The 21,352-nt window shown below is 39.7% G+C and overlaps 1 protein-coding gene across 1 annotated transcript; it reads right to left on the bottom strand.

Moving 5' to 3' along the window:
• Positions 1-1,396: 1,396 nt before the first annotated feature.
• On the bottom strand, positions 1,397-19,826 carry vopp1b (VOPP1 WW domain binding protein b). Its single transcript, XM_061094172.1, has 5 exons — positions 19,793-19,826; positions 12,631-12,682; positions 7,702-7,779; positions 6,983-7,116; positions 1,397-1,602 (listed from the first exon to the last, which is right to left on the bottom strand). Exons 1-5 carry the CDS (start codon positions 19,824-19,826, stop codon positions 1,397-1,399), a joined length of 504 nt encoding a protein of 167 aa, XP_060950155.1.
• Positions 19,827-21,352: the final 1,526 nt, after the last annotated feature.

Below are 21,352 nucleotides of genomic sequence, written 5' to 3'. Positions count from 1 at the left end.
CTTCAATAAGACATTATAATCTAAATAAGACATATGCATGTCTGCATAATGCAACTAAGGTCTGAATAATCTTGGATTGTTTAAATTAAATGATTGCTTATTCCAAGTATGACCTTATTCACGTTAAGGTGATCTGAAAGTGATGGCATTGTCTAATTCAGACTAATGGTGTCAAAATCAGAATATTGACGTGGTTAACAACGCAGGCTCTGGCATTTCCTACTATCTAGCTAGCTTTGTGGGTCAAAGTTTGAACTCTAGGCTCAACAATTCCTAACTCCCACAAGCAAATCCAGTGTTTCCAAAAAAAGTCGATGTTTTCACTGCTATTATGACCATGCCTTAGTATGCAGTAACACTCCCAAGTTAAAAAAACAGTGGATTTTTCCTGCAGCACACGTGATCCAACTCTGCTAGTGATACAGGGCTGACTGTGTTGCTGGCTCAATGCCACAGAATGACGATGACTAATGATCATGTCAGCTGTAGACAGCTGTTACCTTCCAGAGTAACGTGATGGTGAAAACCAACTGTTTTACACCGTGAGCCAGAAAGTGTCATTTCCGTACGAAGGAGCCAAGACTTTGCATTAGACACTGGAACAAGAGCAACATGCCATCACCACATCTGAGCAACACTGTGTCCAGGTCTGATGAGGTCAACTAAAAGCCTTAATCAGAGCAACAGAACAATGAGTCACTCGCTGCTGTAGTGGCTGATTATGACATTACATAACTCGCATCACATACTGTCATAAAAAATGCATCAATAACTCATCATTTAGTAAAAAGCCCAGGCTGCAGTAAAATGCTACATAGAAAACAAGTCAGTGTCATGCGTGAAACTGTTTTTTAAGAGCTGTTTGTATGTTGATGTGTTCCTGTAAAGTGTGTTATTACTTTTAATCTAAATTACCCGGCATTTGAATGCATTATGAGTGTGACAGGCATTGTTTTGTTTGCACAGTTCTATCTGTAGCAGCACAGGGAGGGAGGAGGGGAAGGGGACAGTGGGTCAATCCAAAAATCTTCAGCTCAACGGGTCCATCATCACTCGTCCTCAGTTCAACAGGGCCGGCACGATCGCTGTACACACGGGTCCACAACTAATCAAAGGTAAAAGAGTCACTTCAGATGAAGCAATGTGCATGTGTGTGTGTCTGTGTGTGTATGCAGGAATATGTGTGTTTGTGCATCTAAATTACTGGTACTGTTCATTTTGGTCTTTTCCACAGAACAACAGATTGTGTTTTCCAAGTTTTATATCCAAAAAAGAAGAGTTGCAAAAGTTTGGCAGGCCTCCCCTTCCTCTTCATCATCTTCATCAGATTTCCCTGGAATTCTTCTCTCCATCCCTTTTTCTAGCCAAGTTCGATCTCCTCAGCGGACTGCAGACGTTACTTCTTGTCGCTGTTTTGAAATATTTGTTCGTAGGACGGTGGTGGGTGGTTGCAGTAGGATGGAGGTGGAGGATAGGAGCTCATCATCATATGGGCGGAGCCAGGCTGTGCTGCGTATGCTGGGTGGGTCATGGTGATCCCTGGGTCACCCCCCGTCATCCCATTGACCCCGAACCCCTGCATACTTCCTGGCTGCTGGGAAACTGGAAAAAAAGGAAGCAAAGTGGTTAACATTTATCATCAGTTCACTTGTTTACAAATATGTATTGTCTGTGGCTATATGATCATACACTGTCATATTTTATACATCATCAGCATCATGCTATACTAGTTATTCAGTTCATGATCTGAAAGATTCTGGCTGATTTGTCGACATGTGATTACTGATGGTGAAAGCAAATGTTTTGCCAAGTGCAAATGACAAATGTATTGTCCATCTGGGGCAGCAAACACCCCTTGAGCTGGACTAAGATAACTGAAGTCTGAGTACATACCTGGCCTGAGATCTCACCTCAAGGCCCATTTCTGTCATTATCACACGAAGGAGGAAGAAGGAGAAGGAACTGAAGATGAAGAGATTTCCATTTTGTCAGAGCACCATGATCCCTTCTTGTCCATACTGGCTTAAGAGTTCATTGTTGAAAGTATTCTACTCAGAAAAAATGGAACTTTGAACATGATGTGTTGAATATAGTCTCATCTGTCCTGTCATACTGCTTCTACTGCACAGCTGACGCTGGATGTTTGGTGTAAGGACCAGAAATTAAGTGTGAAAAATAATGGGGAAAAATACGTATGTGTCAGAGAGAGAGAGAGAGAGAGAGAGAGAGAGAGAGAGAGAGAGAGAGAGAGAGAGAGAGAGAGAGACTGTATAGTCAGCTGTGGCCTCTGGGAATCTGAGCTGTCTGCAGACATCCTAACAGAAGCTGTTACACTGTCCCTGTCAGCTGTTACGGTGATGCAAGTATAAGAAAACTGCAGAAAAACCTTTGATTTAAATATTTTATTTAAATAAAGTTAGTGAATGTGAATCATTACTAAATAACATGTCCACACTAACAAGTTTTAGTTTCAAAAGACATCAGTGTTGCTACAAGTATGAAAAACTATGATATCACCCTTCTCCTCGTCTTTTCGGTCACGACTCAACTAGAGGTGAATACAAAGCGTTTCTAACACTGAATGTCAGTAACAGTTCCTCTGTCATCAGGCTAAGAAAAGAAAATCCTGCTGTTCTCACCATTGCTGCTCCATGGTTGTATTTTCTACAACAATCTGCAAACCCAGTGAATGTGAATGTTCATGGGATATGAGATGTCAGGTACACTCCTGATCAAAATCTTAAGACCAGTTAAAAAATTGCATGAATTTTTCATTTTGCACTGTTGGATCTTAGGAAGGTTCTAAGTAGAGCTTCAAAATGCAAAAAGAAGAAATGGGAACAAGAGACCAAAAGTTGTGAGCAGGCAATTTATTGAAAACAACAATTTAACTGAAGTAGGCTGTTCATCAGCTGATCAAAAGTTTAAGACCACAGCTCAAAAAAAAAAACAACCTCCTAAAACAGAAATTAAAGTGTCAAAAACTGACTCAGTAATGAGTAGCTCCACCATTATTGTTGATCACTTAAAAAATTCGTTTTGGCATGATTGATGCAAGTGTTTCCAAAAGGCTAGTGCGAATGTTGCGCCAAGTGGTGAAGATGGCTTCACGAAGGGCATCCACTGTATGGAACTGAAGTCCGTTTTTGTAAACTTCCCTTGCCATCCATCCCCAAATGTTCTCAATTGGATTAAGATCAGGGTACACGCAGGATGGTCCAAAAGAGTGATGTTATTCACTCACAAAGTCTTGGCCAGACGGGTATCGTGAATTGGAGCGTTGTCCTGCTGAAAAACCCAGTCGTTACCACACAGACGAGGGCCCTCAGTCATGAGGGATGCCCGCTGCAACATCTCCACATAGCCAGCTGCTGTTTGATGCCCCTGCACAACCTGGAGCTCCGTTGTTCCATTGAAGGAAAAAGCACCCCAGATCATGATGGCGCCCCCTCCACTGTGCCGCGTAGAAAACATCTCAGGTGGCATCTCCTTGTCATGCCAGTAACGTTGGAAGCCATCAGGACCATCAAGGTTAAATTTTTTCTCGTCAGAGAATAAAACTTTCTTCCACCTTTGAATGTCCCATGTTTGGTGCTCCCTTGCAAAGTCTAAACGGGCAATTTTGTGGCGTTGAAGGAGACGTGGCCTTTGAAGACGTTTCTTGTTTTTGAAGCCCTTCCTTCGCAGATGCCGTCTGATGGTTATTGGGCTGCAGTCAGCACCAGTAATGGCCTTAATTTGGGATGAGGATCGTCCCGTGTCTTGACGGACAGCCATTCGGATCCTCCGGCTCAGCGCCGGTGAGATTTTTTTGGGTCTACCACTTGATTTTTTTGTTCCATAACCCTGAGGATCTTTTTTAAGAAATGCAAAATGACTGTCTTACTGCGTCCAACCTCAGCAGCGATGGCACGTTGTGAGAGGCCTTGTTTATGCAGTTCAACAATCCTACCACGTTCAAAGACGGTGAGCTTTTTTGCCTTTGCCATCAAGAGATCTTCACAGTGTGATTACTTGACAGGAAATGACATGGAATCAAAATTTTTGCACAGATTTTGTTTTTTAAAGGCTGTGGTCTTAATCTTTTGATCAGCTGATGAACAGCCTATTTGAGTTAAATTGTTGTTTTCAATAAATTGCCTGCTCACAACTTTTGGTCTCTTGTTCCCATTTCTTCTTTTTGCATTTTGAAGCTCTACTTAGAACCTTCCTAAGATCCAACCGTGCAAAATGCGAATTCATGCAATTTTTTAACTGGTCTTAAGATTTTGATCAGGAGCGTATGTTAGGATGTAGAGATAATTCTTTCTGATACACAAGTTAAATCATTTATCTGGATGAAGAAAAAAAATCATTTAGAATGGTATTTCAACTTTATTCCTAAAATGGAAATATAAATTCTTTCAATTTAGTTGTGTTTGAAATATCAAGCCTTATATAGGCATCTGAATGTTTATTTACAGCATTTCTGTTGTGATGAGAAAAACATAAATCGTTTACTTTTGTAAATATTTTTTTGCTAATGATTCAACATTTGAAAGTACATATTTTCATCATTCCAAAATCCCCTTGCACATTCCCTCCCCCCTCACCTCCACCTCGCAATCCCAGCACCTCAGTCCACCAGAAACCTTGAGAAAATCCTGTCCCATCTAGTTCCCTTCAGAATAGACTTTTACTTAGAGCTTATTATGGAGTTCTCCATTCAATTTCCTGCTTGGCGGCCTGACACAGAGGGAAGTCCCATTCATTTAATAGTAACACAATTAAAGACTTTATAGTGAGATAAGCGTTTTTTCTGCTGCAACATCTCAAGTTTTAAATAGAACAGGACACAGCGCTGATGAGAAACAAACTGAGTTTTGATTAGTTTGTTATTCAGTTTAAAACCAATTCCCCTTGGCAGAAGAATTAAAAATACACAGTATTTTGAAGGAGAAATAAGGACTCATTTGAATAATGAAAAAGTGTCACACTTTAAGATTTAGCTTGTGTGTACAGTGTTTACCAAACTCAGTAGAATTCCATCAGACAGCCTCCATCACATCCAATGTCTTGAATCCTAAACTTTTCAGCATCACAAAAAGCCTTTTCACAAAACCTTTTGGTGAAAAGTTGCCTTATCTGTCAAAATTAAACTCTTAACCCATCATATTCAAGTCCCATACTTCTACAGCGCCTGCCTGTGCACTCAACAAGTGCTTGAGAATCATTATTACAAGACATGAGGTCTCTACATGAGATGGGAGTGGCAGTCACCTCCTGTGGGTCTGTGGACATTTTGTTTACAGCAGCAGACCTATATAGACGTATACGTCGTCCTCTCAGGACCATTAATGTTAAGACTTTTCTAGATTTTTTTCCATTAGCTTTCTGGGATCTATGTCATCAATCAAAGTGCTGACTAATGTTTTTCATTAGTCAGACTGTATCTATATATCAATCTCCATTTCTTGGCAACATGGCCAGAAGCAGCCTTAACCTTTCTGGATCCGGACTGATGAACTGATTTACTAACATTGGCTTGTTGGCTTTTCCACATGTGCACCAAAAACTTAAAGGGATGGTTTACCCAAAAATGAAAATTCACTCATTATCTACTCATCGTAATGCTGATGGAGGGGCGGGTGAAGTGTACTTCTTCGAATTTAAAGAAACAACAGAAAGGGAGGGTAAACAGGGACATTTAGACTAAATACAAGGTGTAAATGACGCCGTTTCGAGACGAATTTGGATGACACCACAGGAGCAGTATGGAGGCATGTTGTGTGTTTTTTTCCCTTTGAAGAGTCAGTCACCATTTACTTCAACTGTATTAGATTTGGCTGTAGCTGTTTATCCCTGAGACAACACCTACCCCGCCATTGGCATAGTGGTGAGTTGATGAGTGAATTATTATGTTTGGCTGAACTCTCTCTTTAAATAGTAAAGATAAAGCATGAGAGCATAACAGACGCCCTTCTTGTGTTTTAATGCAGCTATTTTCAGCACTCTCATTTTTATTGATTCAATCATTTGTCAAACAAACACCTACAAACTATAATCAGCGGTTTCATCATCAAATATCACAGAAATTATCAGTAAATGTGATTGAAAATTACCAAACACATGATATTTCACCTCAGCTCCAAATAATATTATTTGATTTGGTCTAAACCTTTTATTTTTATTCAATTTCTTTTTTCATGAAAGCACTTTAATGGAGGAAATGTCTGATGGCTGCTCTATAAATAGAGGTTAAAGAAATGAGGCTAGTTAAGAATAGACCACATCAAATACTGTCATATTATCTGTGAGTGCAGTGTCTAAACACAGATGTCTTGTGGACCACAGCGCTGGATCTCACCAGCTTCCATTCTGGGAGAAAAGGTAAGAAATGACCAAAACACTGATGTAAATAGCTGTTTCGTCAGTTGTATGTTTTTTTTTTTTTTTGTATTGTGTAAATGCTTCCTTGAGGATTATAATTCTATTCATAATTCTGACCTTATCTTATTAGTCCAGTTGCCTCAAAATATTCTCCTCTTACAGTTTACATGACAAACTCCTAATCACTTTTTATTGGTGTGCTTTGTCCTACTTCTGATCTTACCAGACATTTTTATAATTTTTTTTTTTTAACATTTTTTTTATTTATCTTTTCTGATCCGTAACATTTTAATTTCTGTACTTGTGCTCTATTGCTGTGTTATCTTCAAAATGAAAATTTACTTATCTAAATGAAACCTTATCAAATTTATTTAAATGGTTTCTTCTTGTTTGCTCTTCAACTCTTTATCATTTGCCTTCAATTTTTCATTTTTAACTTTTTAGCACCTAGTAATTGTGTTGTGAAAGATGCTACCTCATTTAAATAAAGTTTTATTATTCTCTATTACTATCACGTCATTTAGAGTGAAATCTAAAAACTCTTGTGAGACAAAGGCTTCTGTGACCTGGACTCACTGAACTTTGACTTCCCAGCGTTTGAATCTCTCAGTACCTGGTGAGGTGGCAGGATGCCTGGTGAAGGAGACGTTGAATGCCGTCTCGTCTCTCAGAGGGGACGGATACATCCGTCTGCGGATGAAGAAACCAGCACCACAGCAGAACAGCACCCCCATCATCAGCAGCACCCTGTGAGAAAGAGAACAGACCTTTCACCAACCCAACATCATGAGCGAATATGACCTTAGTGTTTTAATACCTATTAGAACCAAGTACTTCAAACTCTTACATGTTCAAATATATATAAGAGACATCCTCAGGACAAGACTCAGGAATTTCAAGGCAAATATCAGTTAATTCCAGTGGATTCGACATAATAAGTAGATTCACTCACTGGGACAAAATGTATCTGCAAATCTTTTCGTCTAGATCTCAACTTCACGGAGCCTGATGTTCAATAAACAAACATAAACTGCAGAAGCAGGAGTCCCCCCCCCCCCCAGTGTCTATACTACCCAATGCCCAAGAGAAGCTGAGCACACAGAGTATAGAACTTCTTAGCTGATTTGTGTAGTTTAACGCATGACATTTTAGTAATAACTGATGAGAATCATCAACCAGTGAAATGTGTTGATAAAGATGATATGGTGCATTTATATATATTTGTAGGAACATTAACTGCGTCACCAAGCTGCTGAATTTCAGAATGACATGTTCATTGGGTATTTGAATCTCTTTATCTGAAGAGAAAAAAGTGGAGCTGCACAAACTCACCAGAAATACCATAGTCTCTGGATGGACAGGGCCCTCACACAGCAGCGAGTCCCACAGCAGTCCTCATAAGAGCGACATCTGAAACAAAGAGGCACAGTGAGACGTTCAGTTCAGCAACAGGCAGGGGAAGTTTACTGGTAAAGCACATGTCAACAGCAAGCCAATAGACAGTGTTTCACATGGAGGCCATTAGCACAAAGACATATAAGACATGACAAAAGAAGGCATTTAGATAGAATGTAAAGATTGAGAATTAAAAAATAGCCAGTAGATCAGGAATGTATTTTGGCCCCAAACCAATTTAGTGCTTTATAAACCAACTGTAGCATTTTGATTCTAATTCTTTGACACACAGGGAGCCAGTGTAAAGATCTGGGGGCTGGACTGATATGATCCACTGTCTTGATGTTGATGAGGACTCAGTCGTTTTCATTCAGCTGCAGCTTTATGATCAGTTTTATTGATCGACCTGTACATACACTATTACAAAAATCAAGTCGTCTGAAGATAAATGCATTGACACATTTCCCAAGTCCTTCAATCCTCCTTATGTTCTTAAAGTGGTAACCGGCTGATTATCTAAATAAAATTACACCACCTGGTTTGGCTTATGGTTTCAGTTATTATTTTCAATGATCAATTATTGATTTATTCATTATTTTTCCATTATCTGGGGTAGTGGGATGATGAACAGTAGAGACTTGAGGATGGAGCCTTGGGGAATTCCCCATAATTTTTGTCCATTCAAATGTGAAATAACCAAGTGGTCCCTGTTACAATAATACACAATAACACAAATACTCCCAAAATAAACACACGCTGTGCTCTCTGTAAGTGTAACACACTGTCTTATATCAAGATGTTCAATGACTGTTAAATTGTATAGAGTCAGGGACAGAGTCACTACCAGACCCCCACACACATACCCATTAATTATTTATTCAACAAACTGATAAAGGCGGGTCGATCCTCTGCATGACAAAGTGTCCATGAGCATGACACTGAATCCTAAATTTCCCCTTTTGGCTGTGCTGTTTTCATAGAGAAAGTGTTGCCCATAGATGAACATGGAGCATTAGTTTGCACTGTGAAAACAACCTTGTTACAGAGAGACGTCCAAATAAAAAAATTCAGTTGAGCAACACAGACTATAGGTCAGTCACCTTGGACATGTTGAAAGATTCAATTCAATTTTATCTGTATGGAGCCAAATCATAATATACATTATCTCTTTATCACCAAACATAGAAGGTCAATACCTTAAAAAGAAACCCAACAGTTCCCACAACGAGCAACTACTTCCTGTCTCTATACTGTACACTACAGGATCCACAGCCTCGCTGGATTGCACAAGCAGACACAGGGGTAATGTAATATAATGGTGCCATTAATCACATTTTCTGCTTCGTAAACTAAACTTTTCAAAGTTTCATCCTGTCGGCTAAATATTCAGAACAGACACCAACTGATTGATCAGTCTGTGGAGAGCAACAGAAAAGCTGCATTAATACATACAGCTGAAATAGTAACAAGGTGTGTGTGTGTGTGTGTGTGTGTGTATGTGTGTGTCTGTGTGTGTGTGTGTGTGTGTGTGTGTGTGTGTGTGTGTGTGTGTGTGTGTGTGTGTGTGATAGACAACTGTGGATAACCACCATGACAGCGCCAACCTCAGACTCACGGTGGTGTCTGGCATTTCAGCAGCAGACCCGAGCTGAGGGTCCCTGGAGGCCCCCGGGCCCAAAGCATGAAGTTCAGTAGAATGTTTGGCATTGAGCCACATTTACGAAAACTCCTGCTATATTCACTGCCTGTTCGCATTCATAAATATTCTTAGTAGCTACTCGAGGTATGGCAGAGAATTTAGAATCAATTCCAATCAGAGTTTTTCAAAGTTTGAATCAGTGGAATCTCAGGAGACCCTCATTTCAAAGTTATAAGATCTTTCACCCTAACTTTGAGATATAGTAAGTGATAAGATTAGTTTTATTTCTCAGGGATAAATGAGTAAAAAGTAAGGCTTAATGGTATCTATTTTCATGCTTTTATTTGCAAAGGTAAAAAAATTCTTGAAAATGAAGTGACAATTATTTATTCACTACTAATATCTGTGTCAAATCCATCTTATCCTTGAATACCACAAATCAGTTTTTCACTTGCTGACCCTTATGTCATCATTTGTCCTCAGACAAAGAGACTGATACACTGAGTTGAAAGAATCACATGAGAAAGGAGCAGTGAGGCTTAAAATTCTCCAGCTAAGACTCTTAAATTTGGTTGCAGCTAAAGCGCCGCAGAACCGTGGAAAAGGCAGATGTGGAGGAAAAGATATGTTAAGAGTCTTACAACAGGAATTAGGCTAAAACCCTCTGAATGATGTGGTTCGGGCTTGAACTTAACAAGGGGCAGAGACAATTCACTTTCATGTCTCTGTGTGGGAAACGTGACTGCTACGGTAAAAAGGGTCAGTGTCCGGGCAACAGAGGCTCTTCTCCAGTCTACATCTGTTGTTTAGACTCGTGGGTTCATTACATACAGTAATCTGATCAGTGGGGCTGCACCAGGAGTCATTAGACATTTAATGTAATGTATGTGTAGATTGTGCGGCATCAGAAAATGGATTGAGCTCAGAATTAACAAAATCATTGTTTAAAGTAACATTGTTAAAACATTGCTACGAGTCACCTGTTGAGCACAATGATAGTGAAAGTGTCTGAACATCCCACAAAGAGGACGTTACACCACCTGTCCGAGCTAAGTGGGATAATTTTATATTTTTCTAAAAAGTTGTACTCATGTCGGAGATCCATGAATGATGAAGGCAAGTGTTTTGATGCAGAGGTGGGGTCTTGGGGTTATCATTAACCGGTTCAACCTCCAAGTGATCCACTGTGATTCCGACCAATCAGCCGCCTTTTGAGAGAGTAACCATTGGTAAAAGTTAAATTATCTGTATTTTAAATTGCACTTTTCTTGTCACTCCGAACAAGGGAGATCCAACCACCTACTCTCTTGTCATTATAAAGTGTCTGGAGTAACTACTGCCAGCTATAGCAATGACAGCATCACCAACGACTGCTCTTTAATAGGTTAGTTCTGCTATAGCATTAGATATATCAAAAGGCTCTTCTCCATGGAAAAGATGATGCCACTCCGACCGGCTTTAGCAGCTGTCATAGAGCGTGATAAACAGATGGTTCATCACCTGCCATGAAAGCACCAGACCGATTCCAATAAAGATTCCCAGGATGTTTCTGTGTAATGAACCATCTGGCACATTAGGTTAGGTTGTTCTGTACCCTTTGTATTTCCTGCCTGTCTTTATATTGAATATACAATCTTCCCCACAAGCTGCGTACAGCCCCAACAAATTTCACCCAGAAGACAGGAAGCCTAGATGTTGCCTGAAAGGTAAAATCTAGAGCAAAAAAAAGTTTGGAGTTTGTAAAGTTTAAGAGCTGTGCACCAATTTTGACATTTTGACATTGAAAGAAAGTGTTACTTAAACTATGGGTTAAAAATGGGGTTGCTAAATTAAGGTTTCTGCTGGAGTAGCCAATTGAAATCAATGCTGTTTTGTCATTTAAGTTTTATTAAATTGTTTAAATATACATTATTTTCCTTCTTTCCATCTTGAAACTGGAATCACAGCAGTGCTTCATGATATCCTCATGCAGTTATATAGTTTATTCTCCGTGTTTAACCTGAGAGAGAAAACTTTTTGCTGGAGGCCGGAGGAAGAGTAGACAAGAGAGTGGGAAAGGGAGGAGGTGTCAGAGTGGTTTTTCATTACTAAGGTCATCTCTCCTCACTGACACTCTGTCTCTTTCTTTCTTCCTCTTCGCAGCTGAAGCTGTGGCCGGCAGCTAGAGAGCAAACTAAATGGATGAAAGTTGAAACTGTGGGTGAAGCCTGTCGTCTGTGTTTTCTGTAAAACACAATGGGCCTCATTTACAAAGCGTTCTTTGGCTTCTTCTTCCTAAAACCCACTTGAGGAGCACTCTTACTGAAGAATTCATCTGTAGCACACTTGACAAATGAAACACTTGTGTAAAATAGGCAAAAAAGAAAGAAAATAAAGTTCTAATAGAGATATAAGATATTGTTGAAATAGGCCCAATCAGCTTCCCTCAATAGCTCTGAAAATAACAATGTGTTGAACTTTAACCCATTTTAGATTTAACCAAGAAGTCTCCATCGAGCAGTCCCAACGATGGCAGGCATACCAGACCTTTGTTGTCAAAAAATAAATAATAAGTGTATTAAATACACAGAGTGTACCAGTAGCAGGAAACCAGACCTTCTGCATTCAGTATTCATACATAAATATTGAGTGTAGCTCATGAAACTGTCATAAAAACATGGTTATAGGTTGAGGAGCAGTTATGGACAGAACAAACAAAATAATTTGTATTCACTGAAACAATGAAAAGATATTGTGATCTAAAAATATTTCTCAATCTAAGTTGTTTCCTGCATTTGTTTGACAGTAAATGCATGTTCACATTAAAGTGATAATGGGCCTTGTTTCCAGAGGAGCATGAGCAAATATTCACTTTCCAACCTTTTTCTACAACTACATGAAGACATTTGAAACACTTTTTGTTTTTAGATTTGTTTTAGGCTTTATTACATATATATTACGTTATGTTCAAAAGGCAAGAACTGTTGATATCGTATTAATTACAAAATAAGTATATATTGTAAAAGAAATGACCCACATGATTATGCAAATCAGTTTTCAACAAATCACTTTTTCATCTGTCCCAGACTTGTTGGATGTGCTTCAGACCGTCTCCACACATCAGGCTGTACAGCCAAACGGTTGAGTATCAAATGTCTGTGTGGTGGCTATAGAAATGGACAGACAAGGGTTTTGTGTGCTGAATTTAGTTTCATTGCTTAAAAGTTGTACAACATTGTGGTACTTACATGAAGTAGATGGGGTATCCACCTTCAAAATACCAGCAGTATTTTTTCGCCCCTACACACTGTAACAGAGAAGGACAGATTATTAAAGACTGAACATGTATTGAACAGAAAACACCCAGAGAAGCTCTTGGTGCTGGACAAATCTTTTCTTCTCAAACACAGGACAGAGACAAACTGATACGTCAGCCAATCAACTTGCATGGATCTTTGTAATGACAGTGGACATGGGTCAGAGGCGGTCTTACTGCAGGTCGCCAGTATATCACAGAGCCAACATACAGAGACAAACAACCATTCACTTTCACATTCACACCTATATGGTTACCTTCAGCTGAACTGTAACCAAAATCCTAACTCAAATCTGCATGTGTTGTGGGAGGAAGCTAGAGCACCCAGAGGAAGTACAGAGGGAGAAGACTCCACCAAGGCCTAACCTGGATTCGAACCAGCAACCTTCATGAAATGTAATTGCTTACTACTGCATCTCTGTGCGGCTAGTTAAAATAAGTTACTTAATTAAAATATCTTAAGTGGAAGCCAATCTGTTGTTATATCACATGTACAACAACTCTAAAAAACGTGTTTCTTTTATTATTTCACACATGTGTTGCATCTTCTATTAATCTATTTTTCATTTTCAACACTTATTGTCCATCCATCCATTATCTATTGAGTGTTTGGGTGGGGGGTTCTCCTCATTGGCTGAAAGTCCACAGGCTCCAAAACCCAGTCCTTTAACATCTCCATTGGTGGTTACCTGGTCCAGGTCAAGCCTTGTTCTAATGCTCTAAATTACTTTCTTGTGTCATATATATTATATTGGCAGGTGTCTGCATCTCCTTATCTGATTTTAACACTTCATTTGAATCATTCATGTCTTTCTTTGATACGATTATTTATACGTATCCTTGCGTGTTCTAGTAAATTCCTGTAACGTTTTATTATTATCAATAAAAGTCTTTATTTTAATATTTCCTTTTCCATAATGTATGCCAAGTTTTTTCAGTGAATTGATGATGATCACGGCTGGATGTCTTGGGTCTGTGTTTCAAACCCCTGAAATGTGCCCAACAAACGTGTCCTTCCAACCCCAGGCAACCCGGGCTCAACTGGTTGGATCCTTCCTGGCCCCAAAATATCACAGGGTTCATTGTGCTTCAGTGACAAACTGTTTTTAAATCTAAATATCCGCTTCAACTCACGTCCTCCGAAGGATGCTCACATAAACTCTGCACCGGCTTAATAACACAGACTATTTATAGTTTGTTAGGATCCTTCAAAATTCAGGGGAAGCTTTTCAGAGCCTCTTTCATGAAGCCCCTTCTGGTATGAGGCAACATAAACCGAAAATGGAATCATAAAACGATTTGATGGTCTTAATGCTTTGCTTTAAGAGTCACATAAACCCATTCACATTCACACAGCAGGGTCGTCCACTAACCAGAAGGTAATCGTTCATTCCCCAGCCTCTCTAGTATTCGAATGCTGAAGTGTCCTTGGGCAATATAGTGAACCACAAATTGCCCCTGACGGCTTATAGCAGTGCTGTATGAATATATGGGTAATCATGGTTTGCTCTGTAAAGTGCTTTGAGGGGTCGAAAAGACTAGAGAAGCTCTTTCTAAACACAAACCATTTACAGTCCATTCAAAGTCCTGGCACTATGTGTGTCAACTACATTTTAACTGGACAATACATCTTGAGATTGTGAAAAGAAGCTTACATCGACAAAAATAACTTGCTAACTTCACACAGAAAGACTGAGGCTATAGGAGACCTTTCAATCATCGTAATAAAACATGATCCTATAGTTGTTGGATTGTAAAGGTCCTTCAAACAGATCCATCTTACTCATCAAAACCAGGAAGGAATCAATCTATTGTATCATATTGTTTTGTTGTAGAAAATGCAACAGACCAAGAATAACATGCAGAGCAGTGCTCTCAATGCGGATTCCCCAGTACCTCTGAGTCTGATTCCCTCTCTTCCATTACTGGCTCCACTTCACAATACACAGAGCACCGATGCTGACATGCTGGGGAGCGACTTTAATGAACTGCCTTTGAAATGATCTCTTATGAAAACACCCTGCTTTGTAAGTGACATAAAGGGTTTTAAGGCTTTATCACTCTGGGTCCTGCAAAGAGGGAAGGAGTGAGGGAAGGAGTGAGGGACAGACGGAGTGAAAGACAGAGAGAAGGGAGGAGAGGAAAGCGTGGTAAATTAAGTGGATGAGACTGCAGGGATGTGTTGTGCCTCAGGGTGGGAGGCGGCACGCACATCATCACGTTCCATTAAGATGGAGACATTTTTTCCGGGAGGAAAAATTAAACTGAGGTCTAAATGGCAACACCCACAGTAATACAATTTTCAGTTTTAAAATACATCACATTCACTATGTTTACGCCTCCTATCCATCCAACTGCAGACACTTTTAAAACGGACTCTTCTTGAAACAAAGCTGGCCCTGTTGTAGTTTTATGGTTAGATTTTAGTCTGAAAGAGTAGAAACTGCACAGACATCCACACTAGCTTACTGACTGAGTCGCATCCATGAGTCTTAGAGCTTCTATCACGTGAACCTTTACCAGAGGAAAACAAACATCGTCCACTCTCGGCAACAGGGGCTGCGAATCTTGTTCTCTTCTCTAGCAGCCTATGTAGTCAGAATCTGGTTGTACCCAGTGTGCGTGAACTGTCATGTGATACGTGTAAATATGGACAAACATTGTTTCTGATATATTTAAAGCTGAAATGCTTGGCTGGATGGAGTGAAGTATTAGTGTGGACATAGCTTTGATCCAAATATGGATTTCATATGGTTATAAAGTTGAACTGACATTTAGTCATATCCTTTTCTTCTGCTCTAAACTCAATTAACTCCAGTATGTGATTAAAAATCCCTCAGGATTAAGGAAGTAGCCCAGTGAACTGATTACAGTTTTCTTTTGGAGTATCATCTGCAGGTGCAGCAGCCTCTCATTCCCTCAGAGCAGCTCTCCTCAGTTACATGAACAATTTCGATTACCACCGACTTTTGGTGAGAGGACGATCCGCTCTACCTCCTGAGCCACAGCCACTGATTCTACTTTTAGCAGTGTTTGTAATAATTGCTTGGATCTGAAGTTTAGAGAATTGTAAAGCCTGTGCATCATATGTTGCTGTAACTACACTATATTACTGACAAGATGCAAAGATTAAAAAAAATAAAAAAATAGTGATGTATGAGACTAACTGTTTTATTTATTTCCCTTTATTCATACATTAACTCTGTTATTATATAGGCTGTATAACAGGCTGCTTTTGTTTCAATCATTTTATGTTATAAAATGGGGTGAAAATTAAACTGACTCACGATCGGTCAAGTGTAACCAGTCTCCAAATGCACCAGACGGCAGCGTTTGTACCTGTGATATTTATGCGTCATTTCTGGATTGTGGAAATGGAGATGCATCGTTCTTCTTTATTTATAGTCTGTGTGAATTGTGAATGAACTGTTTTTCATTGTGATGTCCAGCAGGGAGCATCACAGGCCTTTCAATGGTAAGTATAATCACTATCTTTACCTTTTGTGAAACTGACACTGGTACCTTGTGGTTTTTGGGGGTTTAGGTTGTAGTACAGGAAGCTGTAGAGGGTTTTTCTTGCCACAGTCCTTGGTGAGTCGTAGCTAGTTAGCTTTTGTTAACCATTCATCAGTGCAGCTATATGGATTTGCCCTTCAGTATTTTACTTAGTGATATGATATTATGAAATAATAATTTGAACCCACATTTAAAGAATATGTGTGTGAAATCGTTGATATGTCCAACAGCTATCAATCTTAAGTATTAATTATGTGTAAATAATCATGAAAAGATTGTAAACCCAACCTGAGGCAGAAAATAAATTCTGCTTCTGATAGAGAAGGAACCTAGGGAAGATGGAGGAATGTGATTGTTGCCAGCAATCAGTAACTTACTTTTTGCACCCCTAATACATTGAATTGTATTATAATAATTTTTAACACTCTAACACAAGTCCAAACTTCTACATTCAGCAGTGATATACAACTTGTCTGACACAGTGTGGAGAGCAGAGCTGTGGGCAGGTCGAGTTGTTTTGGTGGCTTCCAACATGCCAGTACAATGGCTTATTTGTTAGGCTGCTGGTGGAGAATGGGAAGATCAGAGAAAAGCCTCCCATCCCCTTTCACTCAGACGATGTACAGTACATCCACTCTATTTGTCCAGACTGTGTCCTGTTATCCCATCCACACAGGAAGCGTGTAATCTAATCTTCAAAGGGCGGCGATCTGAGGACCAATAAACCAATCTGCTCCGTCTTTTATCTAAGAGCTGCTGGATTAATGAGCCTGATTTTAAATGACAGCATCGACATTTGAGAAGTGAAGTTCTGTAATAAAAAATGAAAACATCTGAGCAGAGAGTTACAACAGAGCAAAACAAATGCAGATCTAATGACAGTCTGTCGGTATATAATGAGAAAGCTGCAAGAAGAGTGTAAAGCAAGACTATGGTAGGTCTGAGAGGCTGCATGTATTACAGTGGTGCTTTTAACTACATACTATTGTCAGTATTATAACATACTCATGACAATAAAAACATTCTTATGTATGTTTCCTTGTAGGTCAACAGTTACAACATTGCTGTCCATGTAAACATAGAGACTGACTTAATGCTGGTGCTGTCCATTTCTCTTCATTTCTCTCTGTATTAATTCGCCTACTGTTCTGGCTGCAGTGAAATCCTAATGCAGGCCTCTGTGCTTCTGGAGCAGACACATCCTCTGAAACTAACACAGCCCTTCCCTTTGATCTAACAGTTGTACAAAAAATAAAAATATGTTTTGGATGAAAATATGGAAACACTTGCTTGAAATAAAGATTGAATTCTTCAATCGTTGACTTGATATCCATCTACAACAGTCGGGACCTAATTGTTATCCAATCCCCAGCACTCTGTCAGCAGTGGTAACTGTCCAGCTCTGTTCATTGTCTTCCTCTAATTAGAGCCCAGTGGAAGCGTTGACAGGAGAAGGAACTGTCTCTCTGTGCTCCCACAGGACAAAAATGGCCGTTACGCAACCAGAGTGTGTTTCCCGGCTCTAAAAGCAGCTCGGATATGGTTCGACCAGAGGATATTCAAAGGGGTGAACTGAATAGTCCAATGAGTCTACACTGCACATTAAACCTTTAGAAGAAGCAGGTGTGTGTGTGTGTGTGTGTGTGTGTGTCGATGAGGAAGTGCTTTGCCTTTGAAGATGCAGGGTGCTGTAGATGAGATTGTGAATGGAGACGGGTCAATACAGAAGCTCCCTTTGAAAATTCAAACATTACTGCATACCGCTTGGCTCCGATGCCTTCACATTTAATGGAATTTTTGTGGCTGGAAGCGTTACAGGAGTGGGGGGATTTAAAAATACAGGATGTTTTTTAATAGATTTGAATCATATTGCATTCCAATCCTGATAGTGTCCTCCTGGATTTCAAGGCAGATTATAGGCTCTGCTCCAAATGGTGCCAGGAACAAATTCTAAATCTGTAGGATTTTTATACTAATGACCACTTTTCTGGCTATTCGTCTCCGTTCTATCCTCCACAATCAATACTTTTGCCTGACTCTATCATTGTGTTTCATCCTTTTGGCTTCTCTGCATTTCACTCCTTTCTTTCCTCCCCCATCCATCCATCCTTCCCTCTCCTTCCGGTCTCATTGATCTCTGCTGACCACACAGACGACTCTGTCATTAGCGAGCAGCAACAGGCCAACAGGCATCATTCGATTGTCAGTGTGTGTTTGGCCTGATGTGGAGTCGACAGTGTGGAGGGAAGCAGGGGGAAGTGTGAGGTACAAGAAAATCTGTTAATCTGCTGGTCTGCCTTTGTGTGTTGGTGAGCAGTTGTTTCTAAAGGATTTAATTCCTAATATTGGTCTGAAACAAATACTTTGTGCTTTACATATATTTTAATCCAGTTAGGACACATATAAAGAACACACCCATTAACACTGAGGGACCTTTTCGACCTATTCTACAGCCAGCTTCTAATTTCTGAATGTAAAGAACCAGTTAGTGCTGCACTGAAGAGTGTTTTTATTATGTCAGGCTTCTTTTAGAGACTAGTCAAACCTCACGGGGGGATTGCACAGGAGAGATCTGAGCTCACAGTGTCAGTGTTTCTGAAAGCCCTGCTACAGCAGTGAAGTGACCTATAAACATCATAAAATACAAAAGATGACATTTAGTGTCTTCTGGGTTTGACATTGCAACAACAGAAAAATACCCTATGAAACCAGCACCAGCATGAAAACAACACAACGGCAACTGACAACTTTAAACAAAGGGACCTGCTGCGTTTATAACCTGAAGGCATATTTGAACTTATTGGTATAACAAATAGCATAAAAACCTGCAACACAGTGTTAATTCACAGTTTGAACAGGAAACTGTAATAATCTTGCCTTCTGCTCAGAGCTTCACCTCTGGCAGTAACTGAACATTTTTTTTTTTTTACATTTTCTGAATATAATGTGAAATAAATTTAAATATATTATCATTAGTCTGAAAACTGTGCTAGTCTCCACAGGCAGAAACAGATATGTTTGGAAACAACCCCTTGCTGATGGTGTCTTTTCTACTACGACATAGCCTTCTCTGATTCGCCAGGCTCCTATCATGCGACCCCGTTCTGGAAGAAAGAGTGGCAGGGGGTGAAGTGGGTCATCCTATAACCAGAAGGTCGACGGTTTGATCCCAGTTTTTCCCATAACATCCACATTATAGAGGGGATATATAGATGTGGATCCAAAATGCTTGTTATGTCCCACCCCTATGTGTTCAGCATGTTCTCTGTGTCAGTTATTGAAAGTATTGTGAGCCCGTAGTAGCCTTTGTCTGTCGTACAAAAGAATCTGAACATTGCTATTTAATCATCAAGTGCAACAGTGATGAATATACAGTTTGTACTATTCATCACCGTTATGAGCTGTCCTGTATATGAATGAGTGCAAGTCGTTACCATGGGAATTCTTTCCATCCATGATATGAACGATGTAAGTATGTTATAGCTTACTGTATTCATCTTATTTATCAATTATATATATATAATTATTTATCCACAAATCAAAAAGTGGAATAATGCTAATTATTTTGACTACATCACTCCCACATTCTGTGTTGGAGCCAGATCTCTGCATCAAACACAACACGTGTCAAAAATGATTTCTCACATTTTCTATTATAGCTCATATCACATTTGCAGCATCTTTACAGGCAGTGAATGGTTCAGTCAGCAGATGATTCATCATTTAATATTACTTCTAATAAAGCTACACATCCTCTCTTCTATGGCCACTGTCACAGCAACACAATACACAATAGTTGTACATGATCCTGCCTCTATCTAACATAAGAAAGGAGGGGGGGGGCAGCAGGAAGAGACATAATAAAACACTGGGAATCATGAGTGATTTACTGGGTAGACCAGTACGGACCACAAACGAGGGGCGGCTCAGGAGGTACAGAGAGTCATCCTCTTACCACAAGGTAGGTGGTTTGATCCCAGTTTCATTCCGCATGCTTGAGTGTCCTGATTGCCCCGGATGGCTGTGCCAACAGTGCAATAGAGAAAGTGCTGCACATAGATGCACTGTATGACCGTGTGTGTGAATGGGTCTACTGTAAAGTTCTAGAACGGTGGGTGCATGACCCATCTGATTGTACACCCCCAAAGATTAATGGTTCGGGTTCACTGTTAATCATAGTTTTATAGAGTGTAACAAAGTTTGGTCAGTTCATGGAAAGGGCAGTTAGAATGAGACCTGGCCCCTGACAGAGGACCTTCATCATTAGTGGTGAGTTACAGAACGATCAAGTTCATGGTTCAAAGAAACTTGAGGGACATCAGCACTTTGAGTTCTGTCTTTAATCTTCCTGTTCTTCCTATGAAGGCCCGTAGGGCGTTATTATAATATTATTCACTCCAGCAAGATGGAAATAACAAGACAAAAAAGTCAACTATTTGTAGTGTAGAGGAGAGAAAACACAAAGAACACTGCTGAGCACAAACATACAATGGAAAGCTCTGGAAGATAAGTTTTTGAATGTGCAAAATAATTCCAGCTCAAAATATTAGTGGTTCATGCCATGGTTCATTTCAGTGCTGAGCTGTTTCAGACAGATGTACTGCCTCTCTGACTCCAGGAACCAGACAAAAACTAAAACTCACACAAACACATACATACGCACAACCCTTAATTCTTTATTATCAGGTTCATTAAATACCACTGATCTGTATATGTGTAGGAAGTGATCAGACTCACTATACTGCAACTTGCCATGAATACTGTTGCAATTGTTTTATTATCAACATTTGTATTTTTATAGCCCATATTCAAAAATAGCAATTTGCCTCACAGGGATGAACAATGTGCAACATTCTCTGCCCTTAACCCCCAGCAAGAGTAAGGAAAAATAAAAATAAAAAAATATTTAGAAGCCTCAGAGAGTCTCATGTGAGGGATCTCTTTCCCGAGGCGGACAGAAGTGCAAAAGATGTCACGAGTAACAGAGCACATCACGAATAACGATATTTACCAGATTCGTGAGAAAGGACAGTGTCTAACCTAAATGGAGACATGTATTGATACAAAAATATGTCGAAACATTTATGACAATTGTAATGATAGCAATATAGCCAATACTATATCTATATTTAATCTAG

This window comes from Limanda limanda, chromosome 20, assembly GCF_963576545.1.
Source record: "Limanda limanda chromosome 20, fLimLim1.1, whole genome shotgun sequence".
Classification (NCBI taxonomy): Eukaryota; Metazoa; Chordata; class Actinopteri; order Pleuronectiformes; family Pleuronectidae; genus Limanda; species Limanda limanda.
Note: the sequence above shows the minus strand (reverse complement) of the source record. Positions and strands in the feature narration are given on the sequence as shown.